At 35.1% G+C, this 17,214-nt stretch overlaps 2 protein-coding genes across 4 annotated transcripts; both read left to right on the top strand.

The window, feature by feature from the left end:
* The first annotated feature begins 761 nt into the window (after nt 1-761).
* Nucleotides 762-5,670, top strand: LOC129370826 (uncharacterized). 2 transcript variants are annotated; one of them, XM_055047034.1, is made up of 9 exons: nt 762-877; nt 2,142-2,172; nt 2,293-2,702; nt 2,807-2,857; nt 2,982-3,245; nt 4,338-4,391; nt 4,743-4,781; nt 4,871-4,911; nt 4,991-5,670. In XM_055047034.1, exons 1-8 carry the CDS (start codon nt 844-846, stop codon nt 4,891-4,893), a joined length of 906 nt encoding a protein of 301 aa, XP_054903009.1. In that variant the 5' UTR covers nt 762-843; the 3' UTR covers nt 4,894-4,911; nt 4,991-5,670. The 2 variants fall into 2 exon arrangements, with proteins under 2 accessions (XP_054903009.1, XP_054903008.1); XM_055047033.1 differs by having other exon boundaries at nt 4,871-5,670.
* Nucleotides 5,671-6,757: 1,087 nt separating this feature from the next.
* On the top strand, nt 6,758-16,915 carry lsr (lipolysis stimulated lipoprotein receptor). Of its 2 annotated transcripts, XM_055047024.1 has the most exons (11): nt 6,758-6,981; nt 7,858-8,178; nt 9,071-9,190; nt 9,492-9,548; nt 10,368-10,514; nt 11,210-11,404; nt 11,507-11,557; nt 12,244-12,360; nt 12,958-13,243; nt 15,117-15,573; nt 16,261-16,915. In XM_055047024.1, the coding sequence occupies exons 1-11, from the start codon at nt 6,942-6,944 to the stop codon at nt 16,294-16,296; spliced, it is 1,827 nt and encodes a 608-aa protein (XP_054902999.1). In that variant the 5' UTR covers nt 6,758-6,941; the 3' UTR covers nt 16,297-16,915. The 2 variants fall into 2 exon arrangements, with proteins under 2 accessions (XP_054902999.1, XP_054903000.1); XM_055047025.1 differs by lacking the exon at nt 9,492-9,548 and having other exon boundaries at nt 6,759-6,981.
* Nucleotides 16,916-17,214: the final 299 nt, after the last annotated feature.

The following is a 17,214-nucleotide window of genomic DNA, read 5'->3' as shown; positions in this document are numbered from 1 at the left end:
TTATTGATAGAGAAGTCCAAAGGATTTCCTGGATGGTTTATGGATCACATTTGTAGAGATAAAATGTTTTATCACCACATACTTTTTAGTTACATTGTGTTCAGCCAACAGAACTTAGTCAAATAAAATTTTGAGAAAAAAAAAATGTGCAAATGTATTTTCTTTTCAGGTTTTGAAGTTTGTACCCTGATTAGTTAAGAACTTATTGTTTTATGGATATTTCTTTAAAAAATGGCAATCTTAACGTACAGAATTTAGCATTGAAAATACTGGTTTGCTGTAAGTCAAAGATCATGACATTCTGCATCTACTAATGCAAATCATACAAAATGCAGAAGTAGTTGTGTCACTGGACTGATTTTTTTTTTTTTTTTTTTTTTTTGTGAAATAGCTTGAGATGGCATGTGTTGTGAATTGACATAATACAAGCTGAAATGAATTCTAAAGCTATAGTGGCTGCAACTGATTTCACTTTTGAAGATGAAGAATTAAGACTTGAATTAAATGAAGCATGGATATTTTTGCATTTCCTCAACTTCCTGGAACTGACCTAAGTCATTTTGGGAAATACAAAAACAAACAAACAACAAAAACGCAACCATTAGGGAGGTGACGATTTATGAAAGTGTCGCAACTAAAAGTGTTTAGAGAAGAAATATCAACGCTTCAACTCTCCAGCAGATGGAGCTCTTGCTCAGTTTATTAAAAAATAACATTAACGACTGACAGTAGAAGACAAGCGGAAGCTGGACGAGCTTATTACTTCGTAACTGCACTGTGCTTTACGTAAATCCCTTCCTTTCTGTTTTTATTGCGGTCATAATCAGAGTATTTGCTGCTAGAATGGCTCTCACATGCGAGGAATCACAACCAGAAAGTAAGTTTAATATTTATTTCTCGTTTGAATAAACTTTGAATGTTTGAATGAAATGAAGGCATTTCATTCATTCCGAACTTTGAACAGGTGCTCGGTGATTTTTTGATGTATCCGATTTTAAAACTCGAATTGATTTATGCGTTACATAATTATTCTTCTTATGTTAGTCTCAGTATTATAGTAAAAAGGGACAATAAGTTAGAAACGTCTTCTGCTCTGCAGTGTTCAGGCTGCACAGGCCTGAACACATTATAAATAAAAGTCTATAATGTGTGACTTTTATTTCACACATTATAGAGTAAAAATCCCTCTGCTTTAAATTCACATAGAAGATGTGCGTAGATGTGCGTATTTGTAAAGTATTTTCCCAGTGTCGCAAGATTTAAAACGTCCTAAGAAATCCTTCTTACTGCGTCATTTACCCACCCTGGCCTAGTTTCAAAAACTGTGGTCAATTCCAGTTAATATTAAAATTTCACTGCTCTATAGAGGACCCATAAATTGTATTTTTTCTACTATTACATACTACTTTGCCAAAACGTGATACAAAATCCTAGAATGAGAGAGAAGGTTTGAATTGGTTTTATATGGATCAAAGTATTGGAAAAATAAATGTCTTTTAGTTAATACTATGTATGTTTTTCATTTTACAGTATTAGAAGGCATTTTTAAATTTTCTCAAAGGTTCCACTTCCTTTGTGAACGGCAAATAATCATCTCAAATGTCATCTGAAGGCAAGTTTCTGAAATATACATTCTAATCACATAAAGCACAGACGGTTGTATTTTTAATTAGAGTCCAAATGTATCCTATTTACAATACAATTACAACACATCCAGTTAAAATCTTTGTCAGGAGGCACAAATAAATGCAGAGTCATTAACTTTGCAGCAGTCAAGAGCAAACATGTGGCAAGAGGGGATTTTCTTTTGAGCAGGAAGAAACCTTTAGCGTCAACCAGATTCAGTAACTTTAAGCCTTCTGCTTTAATTTGGAGATATGAGTGTTACTATTTAATTGCCAGCAGCATCTTACAACCATTGACCGTCAGTTTCTACTAATTTGTGCTCAACGTGGTGCGAATGAACAGTTAAGAAGCTGCATTCTAACATTGTTAAATATTTGTTTTCTCTTAGTGTCACATTTTTCAATATTTTCTTCTACACTTTTTTATATTATACACTTTTCAGAATATTAAGTTGATGCTTTTGAATGTTGTTGCTTTGTAATCTAACCCAGCCATATTGTGTTTTAATCTTCAAGGTGGGAAAGGCCTACACACCCAGGAAAGTGGGTATGTTTATCCACTGTCTTCCCTTTTACTTTCATTTTGATAAATACCAACATTTTAAACTAATATTTTCTGTACTTTCTAATGAAACTGTGTTCAGATAAAATTGCTTGTCTGTTACAGTGATGCAGGTTTCTCAGCTAACATGAAGCATGTCTTCAGTGACAACGATGACGTCATCTTTGCTGGATGTGGATTGCCCAATGCAAATAAAAATAGCTCTGTGAGACCCATGTTCATAGAGGCAGAGATCTCTGAGCTGACAAAAAAGGAAATGCCGGTGATGTTTGAGCCCAACAACCTTGTGTCTACGGGGAAAGAATTGGGTGAAGCAAGAAAGAGGAAGCAGTCAAGCCGTGACTTGAAAGAACAACAATTTCAAGAAAAGATGGACGGAGAACTGAAAGAAGTGTTTCTTCCATGGCGCCCACGACAGAAGGCTCAGAAAAAACTTCAAAAGAGTCATCCAAGGGTTCTAGGAAGAAGAATTAATAATTGCCAGAACTCAAAATTAAAGTGGAAAACCTTGATTGGTGGGATGAAGTTAGAATTTTTTTTATACTTCCTATGCTCAAATTTAATGAAACAATATGCATGAGAAATTAACATACATTGTATTTCTTGTCTAATTTTACAGTGTGCTGTTCCATGATGACAATGCAATTAGTTTTCTGTGACACATCGACTGGTATGTTCTTAAAAACTTTTAAACATATCGCTTTCTTTAACTCCACTTCAAACCACCAGAAACATTTTACTTATAAATATATTCTTGTTTTTTTTTTTTTTCTCTGTTTTTTTTTTTTCTCAAGTTGGACCTACAGGCACTTGCTTCACCTGCATGGATAAGGCCAGATGTCCAAACCTGATAACAATATATGCGAAAAATGATCGTTTGGTCTATGACAGACCCACTGAAGAAGAAATCCCAAAGTGTTCTGAAGCCCCTCCCATCACAAAGAACTGTTTTGTGTGCTGGTCTCAATCAGACGTGAACATCCACTGTCCCAACAACATCACAACATTTGAGGCTGAGGATTGCAATGGCTCAAGAATCACAAACATCATCAAAGGGTGTAAGTATTTCATAAAGCACTATTATAAAATACTGCATAAGTGCATGAAAAAGAACTCGGCTGCAGTTCCTTCCAGAATATTTTAAACTCCTTGAACATTTTATATGTTGACATATTTTCATCACAAATTTATGCAATAGACTAGAGCTGCCCAGTACATCAAACTGAAATCATGATCACAAAATCAGTACTCGTAGTATCACAATCAAACAAACAAAGGGCCACCCGGAAGTAATATTTGGTAGAATCTCATATTTCAAGTGTTTTGCTTTCTCATCCTATATAATCTTGAAGGTACTTTTCCAGTTGAATTAACTCTAACTTCAATTAACTTCAGTTAAATTCTATTAATTTGATCAACTTTATAATAATAAATAAAACAAATGTCTAAAGAATTTGGCTTAAAATAAATCCATACTATTATTGCATAAGGATCACAAATTTCTGAAATTATACAACCATATAACGGACAACACAAAGTAGTGTGTAAAAGTGATATTGTTTGAATATTCTTACAAAAATCATACATTTGTCAATGTTTTGTAAAAATATTTTTGCTGCAATTATTGCTGCAGCTGTATAGGGATATATCTGTTCCAGCTTTTAATATAAGGAGTCTGAATTTTTCATCTAATCTTCTTTGCAACATAGCTCAAGGTCAATCAGCTTATATGAGGAGTATATTTGTATAAATCTTACTTGAGATTGTTAACTAGTTTTAGAACGACTCTTTTTTTGACTTATTTCACTTTTTCTGTGTAGTTTTTAACTCATGTTTTAGCCATTTATTTCAAAGAATATTGACATGCAGATGTGTTCAGAATGTTGAAACCTTGGGAACTTGTATCAGTCCAGAAAGCTTTGAAATTTCATATCACAGTTTTGCCATTTTAAAGTAAACTGAAATGTGATATATCAGTGCTTATAAATTCTAAAGTCAAAACAAAAGTTAAACCTCGGGACTTATCATATCAAACATTCACATTTTTTCTGTCAGGAGAAAAATTAAAAAATATATATATATATAATTTTCTCTCTTGTCAACTCTTTTGCCCATTCATCTCAATTTTATGTTTAATTTTTTGTCTTCAGGTGAAAAGCAGCTAAAGCCTTACCCTGCACCTACTGGACCAGCTAACAAAGCGAGTATGTATACGGTTTGGATCACACTATTGGCCTGTGCAGGTCTTTGAAATTAACTGTGATAATTGTCATAAAAGCACAGTTTTCTATTGCTCTTTCTTTTATTGCAATGTGGCAGAAAATGAAGGGTGACAATGCGAGTTGGCTGTAGGTTTGGAGTCAAAGCATTTACACCTGGACAGAGAACTGATATCAGTACATATGTTTTTTTTCTCTACCACTGAGCTCTGAGACAGATTGTGTTAAGGTGCTCAGAAGGTAGTCAAGCAAAAAACAATTCAAAATGCCTTAGACAATCTATTTAAAATCTAGTTTTTGTTCTAATGCTATTTGCTATGTTTGCCTCATTTATAGGTCACACTCATTTCCTTACTGGACTCATATGTAGTGTTGGTATGTAACATGGATCTTGATGTTGGGATGAATCAGTAAGCCTTTTGTTTTTGCTGTGACTCAGCTTGACTTGTGTTGTCATTTTACAGTTGCTGTTGTGATGCTACTCTGAATCGTGGTGATCTACGTTGTGAGTGTGCCTGGTTGTGAAAACAGTACTTTCTATTAGATGGTTATAATTTGTGCTTCAATGTCATTTTCATTTTCAGATCTGGAAGAATCAAGATGGCTGTTTAAATTTTTCATAGAGTTGTATTTTTAAATACTTCTTTACATTTCTGTTAAGTTTCTGATATCTATTGTGTGACTTTTTCTTTTTTTTAATTATATAATAAACTTAAAAATTGAAAGTCAGTTCTGCTATTTCTAACCTCTAACTTTTTACAGTTACACATTTCTATATTTGTTATAGGACATATGATGAAAGCAATTAAGAAAATCCAGGTAGAAAATCATCACAACTGCTCCTACAGCCACTGTTATTCACTTGGTTCTCTTTTTGTTGCTTGCTATTTTCCACTTGTGTTTTTACTTTAAGTCCTTTTCTTTATAGTTAACCATACCTTTTATCACTGTTGTGACAGGCTAATCAATCAATTGTTAAGTCAACACAAAATCCTTCAGGCTGATTAATTTTTAAATGCATGCTAGTCTTATTGACATATTATATTTAAAGCTATTGTGGTTTTAGTAAGTCAGAAATATAGTTACATTGCCCACTTTGTTGAGTCATTGATTAAGCAATGACTCAACAAGTCATTGCTTAAAGAAAAGGGAAAGAAAAGGGGAAAAAAAAAACCTTGGTATTTTATTCTATGTTGCATGCCTTTGTGTTTTGTGTTTATGATGTAAAGCACTTTGAAATGCCTTGTAGCTGAAATGTGCTATACAAATAAAATTTGATAGATCTATCTATCTATCTATCTATCTATCTATCTATCTATCTATCTATCTATCTATCTATCTATCTATCTATCTATCTATCTATCTATCTATCTATCTATCTATCTATCTATCTATATATCTATCTATCTATCTATCTATCTATCTATCTATCTATCTATCTATCTATCTATCTATCTATCTATCTATCTATCTATCTATCTATCTATCTATCTATATATATATTTATTTATTTACTAACGTAACTTTACACACACACACACATATATATGTGTGTAAAGTTACTTTGGTAATATATTTCAAAACATTACTCATCATATTTATAGGTGATATATTTAAAGTATTTCTGTTTATTTTAATGATTGATTTATTTCTACACAAAGCTAGAATTAAACCTGTCAGAAAGTGACACTTGTTTTCAAAATATTTTTTATTGATTTTATGCAATATTCGTCAAAAATAATTGAGTTTACGTTTTTGATCTAAATTACGGAAATGCGATAAGCACCTGAATTTACTCATTATACGCAGTCTATGTACTATTCTTCCAGGTTCCTTTCAAAGCAGCGACCCTGCTCTATCTCATCTTAGTTGGGGGGAACCTTCCTTTTCTACTGGTACATTTCCAGAATATCAGCCACAACGACAACTGTTTTCGGATGTTTGGCTATAAGGCACAGCTTTAAGGACTTCATTACACAATGCACCAAATTTGATGTACAGTCATTCTGAATCTTGTAGAGAAGCAAGTTTTCACTGAGCGACATGAAAGATAACCCTGTTATCACACAGACCGAAACCACCGAGTGAAACATTGACAAACCTCAACTTTGATGGCAGTGCCTGGATCGTACCAACTCGTTCCGGGTAGGAGAAACTTTTGAAACTATATTGTTCTGGCTATATTTCTTTACTGTAGTAAAATTATGAAGTGAGATGACACAGTTCAAACGACTTTAAAGCTCCCAATCCAAATTTTGTTGATAAGTATACACACATCAGAAAGAAATAACAAGGGAAAAAAATGGATACCCCTCTGTGTTTTCGCAACATGTCTGGACATTTACCTGTTGACTGTTGTTGTAATGTGAAGCATTCAGGTGCTTCCTTTTCGCCAACAGGACGTTCAAAATGGAGTGGGCGCTGCCTGGCTGAGATTAAAATACGTGTTTCTGCAGTATTATTTGTTTTTCTAACATTACTTTCAATTTGTACCTAGAGTATTTTAACTAAGTTATCGAGGGGCGAGAATTCAATATGTTTTGGACGGTCTTCGTCGCCGTTTTAATGGCGACAGGTGAGTTGGCCTGTTTTTTCGCTCAGACAGGGCGGGCCCTTCCGTGAAATCCGTTTTGTTTTTCTGCGCCTCTGTACAAAATAACTTTTGGCCTACAGAGTAACGAATAGTTTTCTGGGTTGTTACGGTTATTTGTTGCAGATTGTAAAATTATGTATTGAATCCAAAAAGTTATTCAAAATGTTCGATTTTAATACTAAAGCCTTTGGTTCCCTTTTTGTTTCTCTGTTGCTCTGTGACGGAACATTGCAATTCCATTTCCAAAGAGATCTCGTCAGATTTTCTGGGTAATTCTAGAAGAAAATACTGTCTAATTTGTGATTTTGACTCTAAAACTTTGCCCCGTTAGGCCTAATAAAAATGTAACATTTCCACATTAAATATATTAAAGTTCAATTTTGTAAGCTATTCCGAGTAGAATCACCTATTGCTTTCATCTAAACTTATTAGAAGCCGGATTTGAATCCTCATTTTAATCTTCGAAGCAATGTTCCTCTTGTTAAGCCTTGCAGGCCTGTGAAAACGGGGTTAACACACTGGAGTAGATATTTAAAATGCCCCAACTCATTTATGTGGACAAAGATGCATTTACTAAACATCAAAAGGGCAAAAGCTTTTATTTAGACTCCTCAGCTTCATAATATATCAAGGAAATGGGGATCAGTGGGACTAGTGTGGGTCAGCCTGAAAGAATGATGCATGGCTGTGACTCAACTTTCCTACTCTATGAGTGATACTATGAAGAAACATTGTTTATGCACCACACCTTGACTATTGCATACTACAGTGATTTCCACAGTTAAGTCTGCAGAAGCAATGTAAAATTTTGACAGTGGTAGACCTTTTTACTAACTTATATTTTCTAATCCTTTTTAGAGTCTACTTTGGCTATTCAGGTTTCCTGTCCTACCAGGAGGTACATTGTCATGCTCTTCCAACCTGTCACACTCAAGTGTGATTACTCGAGTACCGATAGCCGTCCTATCGTCACATGGAAGTACAAATCCTTCTGCCAGGACCCCATCCAAGTGGCACTTGGCTCCAGCAGTACGAATGCAGCCCTCTCTCAGGCCAACATTGACCCCAGCACCAACTGTCCTGACAAAGACAGAACAATCCGCACTGTGGCAGTTAAGGAAGGCGATTCTGTCACACTGAGCAAAGAATACGCAAGTCGCAAGATCAACATTATAAATCGTAAGTTAGTAAACGCTACTGGATAAATCATTGCTAACAGTTGAATCCAATTTGAAAAAAAAAGTATTTTGACACATGAACTGATTTTAGAAAGAGAAAGTGATTAAAAAAAATATGTTTCCTAAAATTTTGAGTTTTTGTAATAAACATTGATGTCAACAAATCACACTCAAGTTACACACTAAAATCATTTAAATATTTTCTGTTTCAGTTTTTTTTTTTTATTGTTATACAGCTCTGTCATACCTTGACAGAGCTGCATATACCATAATTTGATATGCTCTAGCAAAATAACAATTAAAAATTGAATGTCTTGTTCACCATTTCTGTGGTAATGAAGATGGGTTTTTTCTATATCATAACTGTTTTGAAATCTGTAAATAATATTGAACTGGTTGAAATAATGTGGTACACGTTTTATTGTGGACATTGTGCCATGTTGTCTTCATACTGCAGAAAAATGAAAGTCATGCAGAACTAATAGAAATTTGGTAAGTCACTGACCAATAGATTATCTTACTACAGAAGGAAAACAAATTCATTTATTTTCAGATTTTTTATTCCTTCATAAATGCTTCAAATTATTGTGGAAGGTGCCTGATTAATTATGAATTATTTTTTTTCTGCAACCTGTCAAAGCAAACTTCACAGCAACATGGTCACTGCAGAATCAAAATATGCAACGTGGGTAGATTAGCTACATACTTAAAGGTTTTTTTATTTATTTATTTTTCCTGAAAATGAACCGACATCACTTGACAAGTGCAAAAAAAATTCATTAAATCGTAATTTGAATTTGGTAATTTTGGACGTTCACTAGCTTCAAATATGAAAGTACTGCCATAAAGATGAAATTGAATTATAATAATGGTAAATAATTTCTCCCTCACAGTGGCAGACCTACAAATCTCTGAAACTCATTGGGGGGAAAGTGGTGTTTACTTCTGCACCGTGGTATCATCCAAGGATATTTCAGGGACTAATGAAGATTTCACTGAATTAATTGTGCTTGGTGAGTTTTGCTATTTTTATTACATTATTTTATGTATTCATTTCCTGATTATTATTTTTTTTTCTTTTTGCACCATTTCTTTTCTCATTTCTGCTCCTATCCACTAAAATTATTACACATTCAGAAAAATAATGGTAAAAAAAATATATATTTACAAAAAGCAGTGTGAGCAACGCTTAGTGTGCAAGTTACTGAACTATTTTGGGATTTTGTGGTCAAGAAGATATTTTCCACAAACCTGATTAAGCAGCAGAGTTAGATACCACCCTAAAGTAATTGCAGCTTTATCTGTCTTTCACAGAGAGAAAGACTAATACTACTGATCTCCTGCCTGGCATTGACTTACTGGTTATGGAAGGTAGTACAATACCCTTGTGTGAGAGGAGTAAGGGATATTGGGTGCATTAGGTTTCATTCTATAGATGGAATGACTCTGCCCTCTGACTGCTTTACCGAGGGACTTTGAGCTTGTGTGCTCTCCTTAAAAAAATGGACAATTCTAAACTCTAAACAGTTTTATTATACAATTGTGAGAACAATTACCAAGTACTCCATCACATTTTGAGAGACAGTGCACTTCTAAAAGTCCTGATGTAGACAAAAACACTTCACACTGAGGAGTTCCTCTCAAATTCTTTTTTATATATCTTTATATTTTCTGAATTGCATTGTCTTATTTATTTTCAGTTGCAATATAAATTTAATAGCTAAACAACTCTGTGCATATTTCTTAATTTGTGTGCAGGTTTTTTTTTTTTTTTAATTTCATTCTCAGCATCTCTTCTGTCTGTGTTGTGGGTTGCCTGAACAGACATGCAGAGTGATTTGGATTTACCAGTTTGACATGTCCTTAAACATGTTCACATCAACATGTTAGGGCTCATATGTCTTTTTCAAATGTGGCTTTTCACAACACAGACTTTCTTTGCTGTTCTGCATAGATAATTAATAGAATGTCTTTGGGAATAAACATTTCATTTTTTTACTTTTTTATCTGATTCATTGTCTTCTGCTTTGTTTGTAGTACACATTGGTACCTACAAACAAATGTGTTTGGTTACTGACAAGTACTTATTGGATTCATGGGGAGTGTAGTGGGCTTTTTTTCTGGAGTAGAGACAGACGGTAAAACCTTCAGCATTATGATATCATATGTGTCTCTCTTTGATGCACACAGACTGGCTACTGGTTCTCCTGGTGGTTTTGGGCTTCTTTTTGCTCCTTGTTCTCATCGGGATCTGCTGGTGTCAGTGTTGCCCTCACACTTGCTGCTGCCTCGTCAGCTGCCCCTGCTGCCCAGAACGCTGCTGCTGTCCGCGAGCATGTAAGTATCAAATAGAAAAAGAATGAAGATTTCATCTTGTTAATATTTGGTTCTAGTGAGACCTAAATAATGAATTATCAGACATGCTTTTAGTTGATTATTTACCTGGATTTTCGCTAATTCTTCTTAATAGTACTTGCAGTCCCTGAAAGAGGAAATTAGTCATTTTTGTTATGTCCTGGTGCCATGCATCTCCCCTTTTAAAGGTTAATGAAATGTTGATCACTTTCTGTAAATAAACCATAAACCGTATTTGTTTGTACCTTTTGGTTAAAGGGAATGTGTACATATGTTTTTAAAGAAATACAAGTTAGCATTCAAGTGGCTTTTAGGTAACACTTGCAGTATTATGTCATTTGGTAATAATTGCACACCTCGAGTCTGATTGTATAGTAAAACTTCCATGACTAAACACAATTTGGCAAATTAGATTTTTAATTTATTTAGAAGTCCCGTCAGATGTGCACTTATACATTTTCTTGTCAACGTATTGGTTAACAATTTAATGTGTAAATTACACAATTTACACATCATAAATGGTCATAAATAATGAAAGTTCTTAGTACTGCTGCATTGTTTTTTTGTTTGCTTCCCTTCTGCATGGTTGGATTTTATGCTTTCTGTCCTTGAACAATCTCTAACTATGAAACTACTTTGTTTCCAAATGTTATCTGCTCTCTCCCATTCTGTTGCAGTGTATGAAGCAGGAAAAGCAGCAAAGAAAGGCATGCTCAGTCAGTATGCTCCCACCATGTATTCTGCCATGTATGCTCAGCCTGTGTACGGCGGCTCACAAGGTAACCAGTCCGTCATGCCCCTGCTGCCCATTCACAATGGAGTCGGACAACCCCAAAGCAACTACGGTCATGATTATGATGGTGCCAGCTCAGGTAATTTTACAACAAATAGTATGACATAGTGGATGTTTTAAATATCACAATGACATGAACCTAAGTAAATTATAAGTAAGTTTTTCATTTTTGTTTTTGCAGTGGGGCATGGGTCTCATGTGCCTTTGCTGCAGGACAGTGGAGGAGATCACAGTGAGTTATGGAAAAATAGCATTTGGTGTGTCATGGTGTTAATGTGGGGTGGGGGGTTTTCTTGCCCAGCTCTCTGAATTGCTTTGGTTATTTTGTGAGAGGAGTTTCCTTATTACAGCGTTATGAAAATTCCACCAGTGGCTTTGATTAGTTATGAAACGACTAAAGATGGCTTCAAGAATGAAAACTGGGTAGAATTCCCACCACCAATTTCCAAAATAATGCGTTTAGATAAATAAATTATTAAAAACATTAATTCTCAAGAAAAGCCCATTCATTTACATAAAAACATGTTCTTTCTTACGTGAATAATTCCTGCCTCCTAGTGTCAACAATTCCCAACAATTGTGTTTAAAATTGTGAATCAAATATTTCTGCACTGTGCTTGGTGATCTGAAATGACGAAGTGAGGAAAAACTGCTTATGAAACAGCGCCACGTTATGCTTGAAATCCTCACATCAAGGCCTGTATAAGAATGCGTTTTTGACACAAAGTATGAGTCCTTATTCTACTGTTGTAATAGTGTACATAAATTAGAATGAAAAAATTATGTATGTGCAGTATGATGGACTTTTTTCTGAAAGACTAACCCAAATCAATATTATATGTTTTCAGTATTAAGATAAGTTTCAAATATAGCTCTAGTTCTGTAGCGATAAATATACTCCTTTTTATTTCTCCACAGCTCGTAGTGGTTATCGCATCCAGGTGGACCCTGCTGGAAATGCAACCCGGGCCATTTACTACATGGAGAAGGAGGTGGCCTCATTAGACCCCTCCAGACCTGCAAACTACAGCCGCTGTGAGTGACTTCCTGTGGTTTTGTCAAACTGGTGTGCCACAACCTACTCTCGCTAAATATAAATCAGGTTTCTGTCAAAGAGTCACTTAATCATTGCTGGTGGGTTTAACACATTACTGAAGTAGATCATTGCAATTGTTCAGTGTCTGAAAGATTTATGACCCAAATTATTCATGTTTACTATTTATTATTTTCCAATGGTATTTAAGCATTAAAAAGCTGTATCTATGAGAACATTTTACCTGTCCATAAAATGAGAAAGTAAAATGAAATGTAGTTTTTGCCAACAATTCTTAAAAATTATCTTCAAAATAAATATTGACATTTAATGAACTGCCATGGTTTACTGTATATTAATAAGCCTTTTAAACTATTAAACATATAATCTTATTAATTTAAAGTACAAATCAAGTTTTAAGAAGAAATACAATAAATAAAGTCATTTAAATTTAAGTAATTGCTTTTGTAAATTAAGGAAAGCTTCAGATGCAATCTGTGATTCCTGTACAATACTTTCTGTTTGGTTCTTTACTTCTACCTAAACTTCACATCAATATTTGTCTGTATTTTATTATTATTATTACTATTTTTTTCTAGTGGAAAACATGAGTACGGTCAGCTCCCTGCATGACAGCGCGGAACCTCGAGGACGCGTCGGTCGTCCACCGATGCCCACACTTTACGACCGAGACGAAGCCATGAGCACCATCAGCAGCGTTTCCCAGCAAGGGCAGCGTCGTGATGACTACCCACGCCATGGTGGAGGTCCCATGAGTGATCGAGCACGTGCTCGCTCTATGGATAACCTTGATGACATTGGACGGCGACACAGAAATGACTACCCACCTCAAAGGGGCCCTGATGAGCCCAGAGGCAGAAGAGGGTGAGTCAAATACAGTATTTCACTGTTCTATCTCCCATCGATGCAACAGCACAACATTAACATTTAAAAAAAAATAACTGCAGTTTAGACTTTGTTACTACATTCTTAAACAAGTGCTGTTTAAGTGTTTTAACAGCACTTGAGCTTTTACATGAGTTGTAACTTTCCAGTAGTTTTCTTCACTCCCTCTCAGATCATGTCTGTTTTCGGGTTAACTGAACAAACTGTGTTTGGTAAAGTTATTTCAGATATATTTTCTGAGTGAGATGTCATTTTTAGGGAAGCAGTTAAACAGCTACAATGTAAGAGTTTTCCTATGTTTTTTCTACCAGTAACTGTTTTTGTGGTATCAGACACCAGGCTCCCAACGCGACACTCAAGAGCAATTGTCATATCAGCTATTAGATTCTACATTTCTTGGTGCACTAGCTTTGAAAACGAGAAGCCACGTGTTTTACTTCAGTAACACCTCATCAGTCAAATTGAAGTAACGTATAAAGATTCTTGTTGCTTTTAAATATACCTCAAAAATCTTATAAGTAACCAGCCTCCACTCCTGAAGTTTACCAACTGTTTTTAGAAAAACATTTGCTCTCAGTTATACCAAGTTTTTGCTTAAAATCTACAGTTTTAAAATAAATTTCTGTTTGTCAACATTTGTTCAAACCATAGCTTTTTATACATCAAATGACTTCAGTGAATTTCAAATACAACAGTTGGCCACGGTCAAATATGTACATGCAGCCCACCAACAGGAACATGAAGGGGACAAGGTCTAGCCCCTGTAATAGATTTGGCTAAAGATCTGATCAGTTTTTATAGGTGGAGATTGTTAGAATAATTATGTTTTGTTATCATTCTTACATTTGTAGTTTTAATAGATTTAGTATTCACATCCCTGAGAAAAGGAACTTGTTAGACTTTGGAGCTGCAGCCATTCCTTATCTATATTTTGGGATACTCCTTACACAGCCTGTGTGTGAATCTCCCTTTTTTCCCAATTTGTTCTCTTCTTTCTATAGTTGCATCTAACCATTGTTTAGCACATTTCAGTTCTTCCTCCTTTCTTTCTCTCTTCCTGCTGTGTAAGGAGTATCCCAAAATATAGATAAGGAATGGCTGCAGCTCCAAAGTCTAACAAGTTCCTTTTCTCAGGGATGTGAATACTAAATCTATTAAAACTACAAATGTAAGAATGATAACAAAACATAATTATTCTAACAGAGGTGGAAAAGTTTATCTTCATAGCATCACCCACTAAAAAGAGTGTAACATTACCCATTGTCTTTAAGACATACAGTACAGATCAAAAGTTGGGACACAACCTTCTTGTTCTATGGGTTTCCTTTATTTTCATGACTGTTTATAAGGCAAGAAAGCCCACTTATTAACCTGACAGGGCACACTGGTGAAGTGAAAACCATTTCAGGTGATGACCTCTTTAAGCTCATCAAGAGAATGCAGAGTGTGTGCAAAGCAGTAATCACAGCAAAGGTTGCTACTTTACTACAATATAATGCTTATTTTCAGTTGTTTTACACTTTTTTGTTGAGTACATATTTCCACATGTGTGAATTTATAGTTTGATGCCTTCAGTGTGAATCTACAATGTCAATAGTCATGAAAATAAAGGAAATTCATTGAATGAAAAGGTGTGTCCAAACTTTTGGTCGATACTGTATATTTGAAAACAGCCAGAAAGTCAGTAGGACTACTGCTAAAGTTTACTTACAAGAAGAAAAAAAGTCTTACTGATAAGCTGTAGTACTGAGTTGTTCTACTTTGTTGTCTTATAATATTCAGTTTGCTCTAGTTAAAAAGATTTGACCTGGAGATCAGAACTGAAATAAGAGTGTTCTTGCTGTCTTATCAGCTCTGATGATGAGTGGAGCAGCAGCGCTCGCAGCGGCTACGATGACCGGAGACGTCGTGACTACTCCCCTGATGATCGCAGAGGAAGAGACAGAGAGCCACGGGCAGGCCTCACCGGGCGCCGTGCACATAGTCGCGACGACCTCATGGAGGTGGAGAGGGACCGTAGGTATGGCGGCGGCGCCAGGGGTGGCAGGGAAGATTACGATGACAGCTTTCTACGAGAGGCCATGGAGAGGAAACGGCTGGGGGAGCAACAGAGGGCGCGCAGCCAGGAGCGACTGGACAGTGAGAGTGACCGGTCAGAATGGGGGAGGGGTCAACGTGGGCCACCACCACTTCCGTTGAACCCACCGTCTGGAGTTCCTGGTCGCCGGGATGATTACCCGCCACCTCAACCGCCTCCGTACAGTGACAATGAGAGCATCTCATCTTCAATGAAAACTAACCTCCGCAAGGTATGCCATGACTTATAAATGCTTTTATAAACATGCAAGTAAAGGTTGCGCCTCAATGAAAACTAATGGAGACTGATATTGCTGTAAGTAATAAATAGAATAGAATATTTTGATGACACATGAAATGACAACTTAAAATAATTTCATCTGTTAAAGTGTTTTACAGCAACTCCTCAGTCACAGTGTGTGGTGTCACTTACTAGTTAGGCTAGAAATAAATATTTTTAACCATCTTCCCTGTAATTCATGAAAGAAAAGTAGGAAGAAACTGAAATTGGTATTGGCAGGTCCAAGCTTTAAAAAAAATAAATAAATAAAAATAATAAATCGGTCCCATCTCTACTTAAAACTTATCAACATATTTTGTTGAAAATTGGAAATGACAATGTCGGAGCATGTGATCTTTAGCAGAGGTTTACAGAAGCAAACATTTAACATCCCTTACATAAATAATACGTAATTATCTGTTTAATTGTAGATAACTCAATGCTGAAGAAAGTTTAATAAATTGTACACATTTAAGATGTAGAAATAGACCTACTGCTCTCCTACTTATTGAGTGACAAGCACTTTATAGAACAAGAAGAGAAAATACAGATTATGACTTTACAGGAAATGTATGTGAAGAATGTTTTTTGTAGATTTTTGTGGTTATGTACATCTGACATATCTATGATTGCTTTGCAGAATGGAGCGGTGAGTCGTGAGAGCCTGGTTGTGTGAACCAAACTTCAATGCAGCTTTGACCGATTAATATAAATGCAGTTGGCTTCCAACATTGTAAATATTACTCCCTCTGCTAATCCGATGTCCTGATTTTATTTGTTGATTCAAAGTTATTTTATGTATTTTTGGAGGTACAACTCTGTGCCGCCTAATGTATAAAAAATGTGGCTGCCACAAGTGCCTTAATGTGTACAGAGTTACAGCTGTAGATCCTAAAGCAATTTAACCATCCCAATCTGTTAGTGAATTTACATCTTGATAAGTTCAAGTAAATATGCTTCAGTTGGGTTTTAATACTTTGATCCTTTGAATTAGTGACTAGTTTTAGTTAACTTGTTGTTCATGTAGATTTAGAGTTTATGCTGTTATGTGTTTTGCTTTTGTACTTGTGTTTTTTTATGGATTTATGTACGTTTAAATGAATTTGTTTTTCTAATTGATTAGTCATTAGTCTTGTCACTGTTTTTACTGACTTGATGTACAACCTACTCTTTCATGGATTTGTAAAGATGTGCTGTTTAAATTCATATTGTGATGTACAGCTAACCAGTTTTATGCTTTGAACATTCAAATATGTCATGCAATGTAATTTTACAATAAAGATTTTTTTTGCTAATCTGTGTAGTGAATTTAAACAATTTCACCACTAGATGTCATTATTTTGTTTTGTTTTGCAAGTGTGATGGTTCTGTTTTACACAAACATTTTCTTTTTCAAAAGCATGAGAATGGTAAGTAAATCTTCTACTTTGCATAATTTTACATATTTTTTGGAGGGTTTAGAAAGCATTTTGATTGCTATTTAGTTGATATATACTATTCCCTGCAATCAGTTCATATACGTTAATGGTATTTAATAGTGGGATTATTATACTTTGACGTAGTGAAAAAAAAGTTAATTCTTGACCTGGGTTTT

This window comes from Poeciliopsis prolifica, unplaced genomic scaffold (genome assembly GCF_027474105.1).
Source record: "Poeciliopsis prolifica strain line A6 unplaced genomic scaffold, Auburn_PproV2 SCAFFOLD025, whole genome shotgun sequence".
Classification (NCBI taxonomy): domain Eukaryota; kingdom Metazoa; phylum Chordata; class Actinopteri; order Cyprinodontiformes; family Poeciliidae; genus Poeciliopsis; species Poeciliopsis prolifica.
Note: the sequence above shows the minus strand (reverse complement) of the source record. Positions and strands in the feature narration are given on the sequence as shown.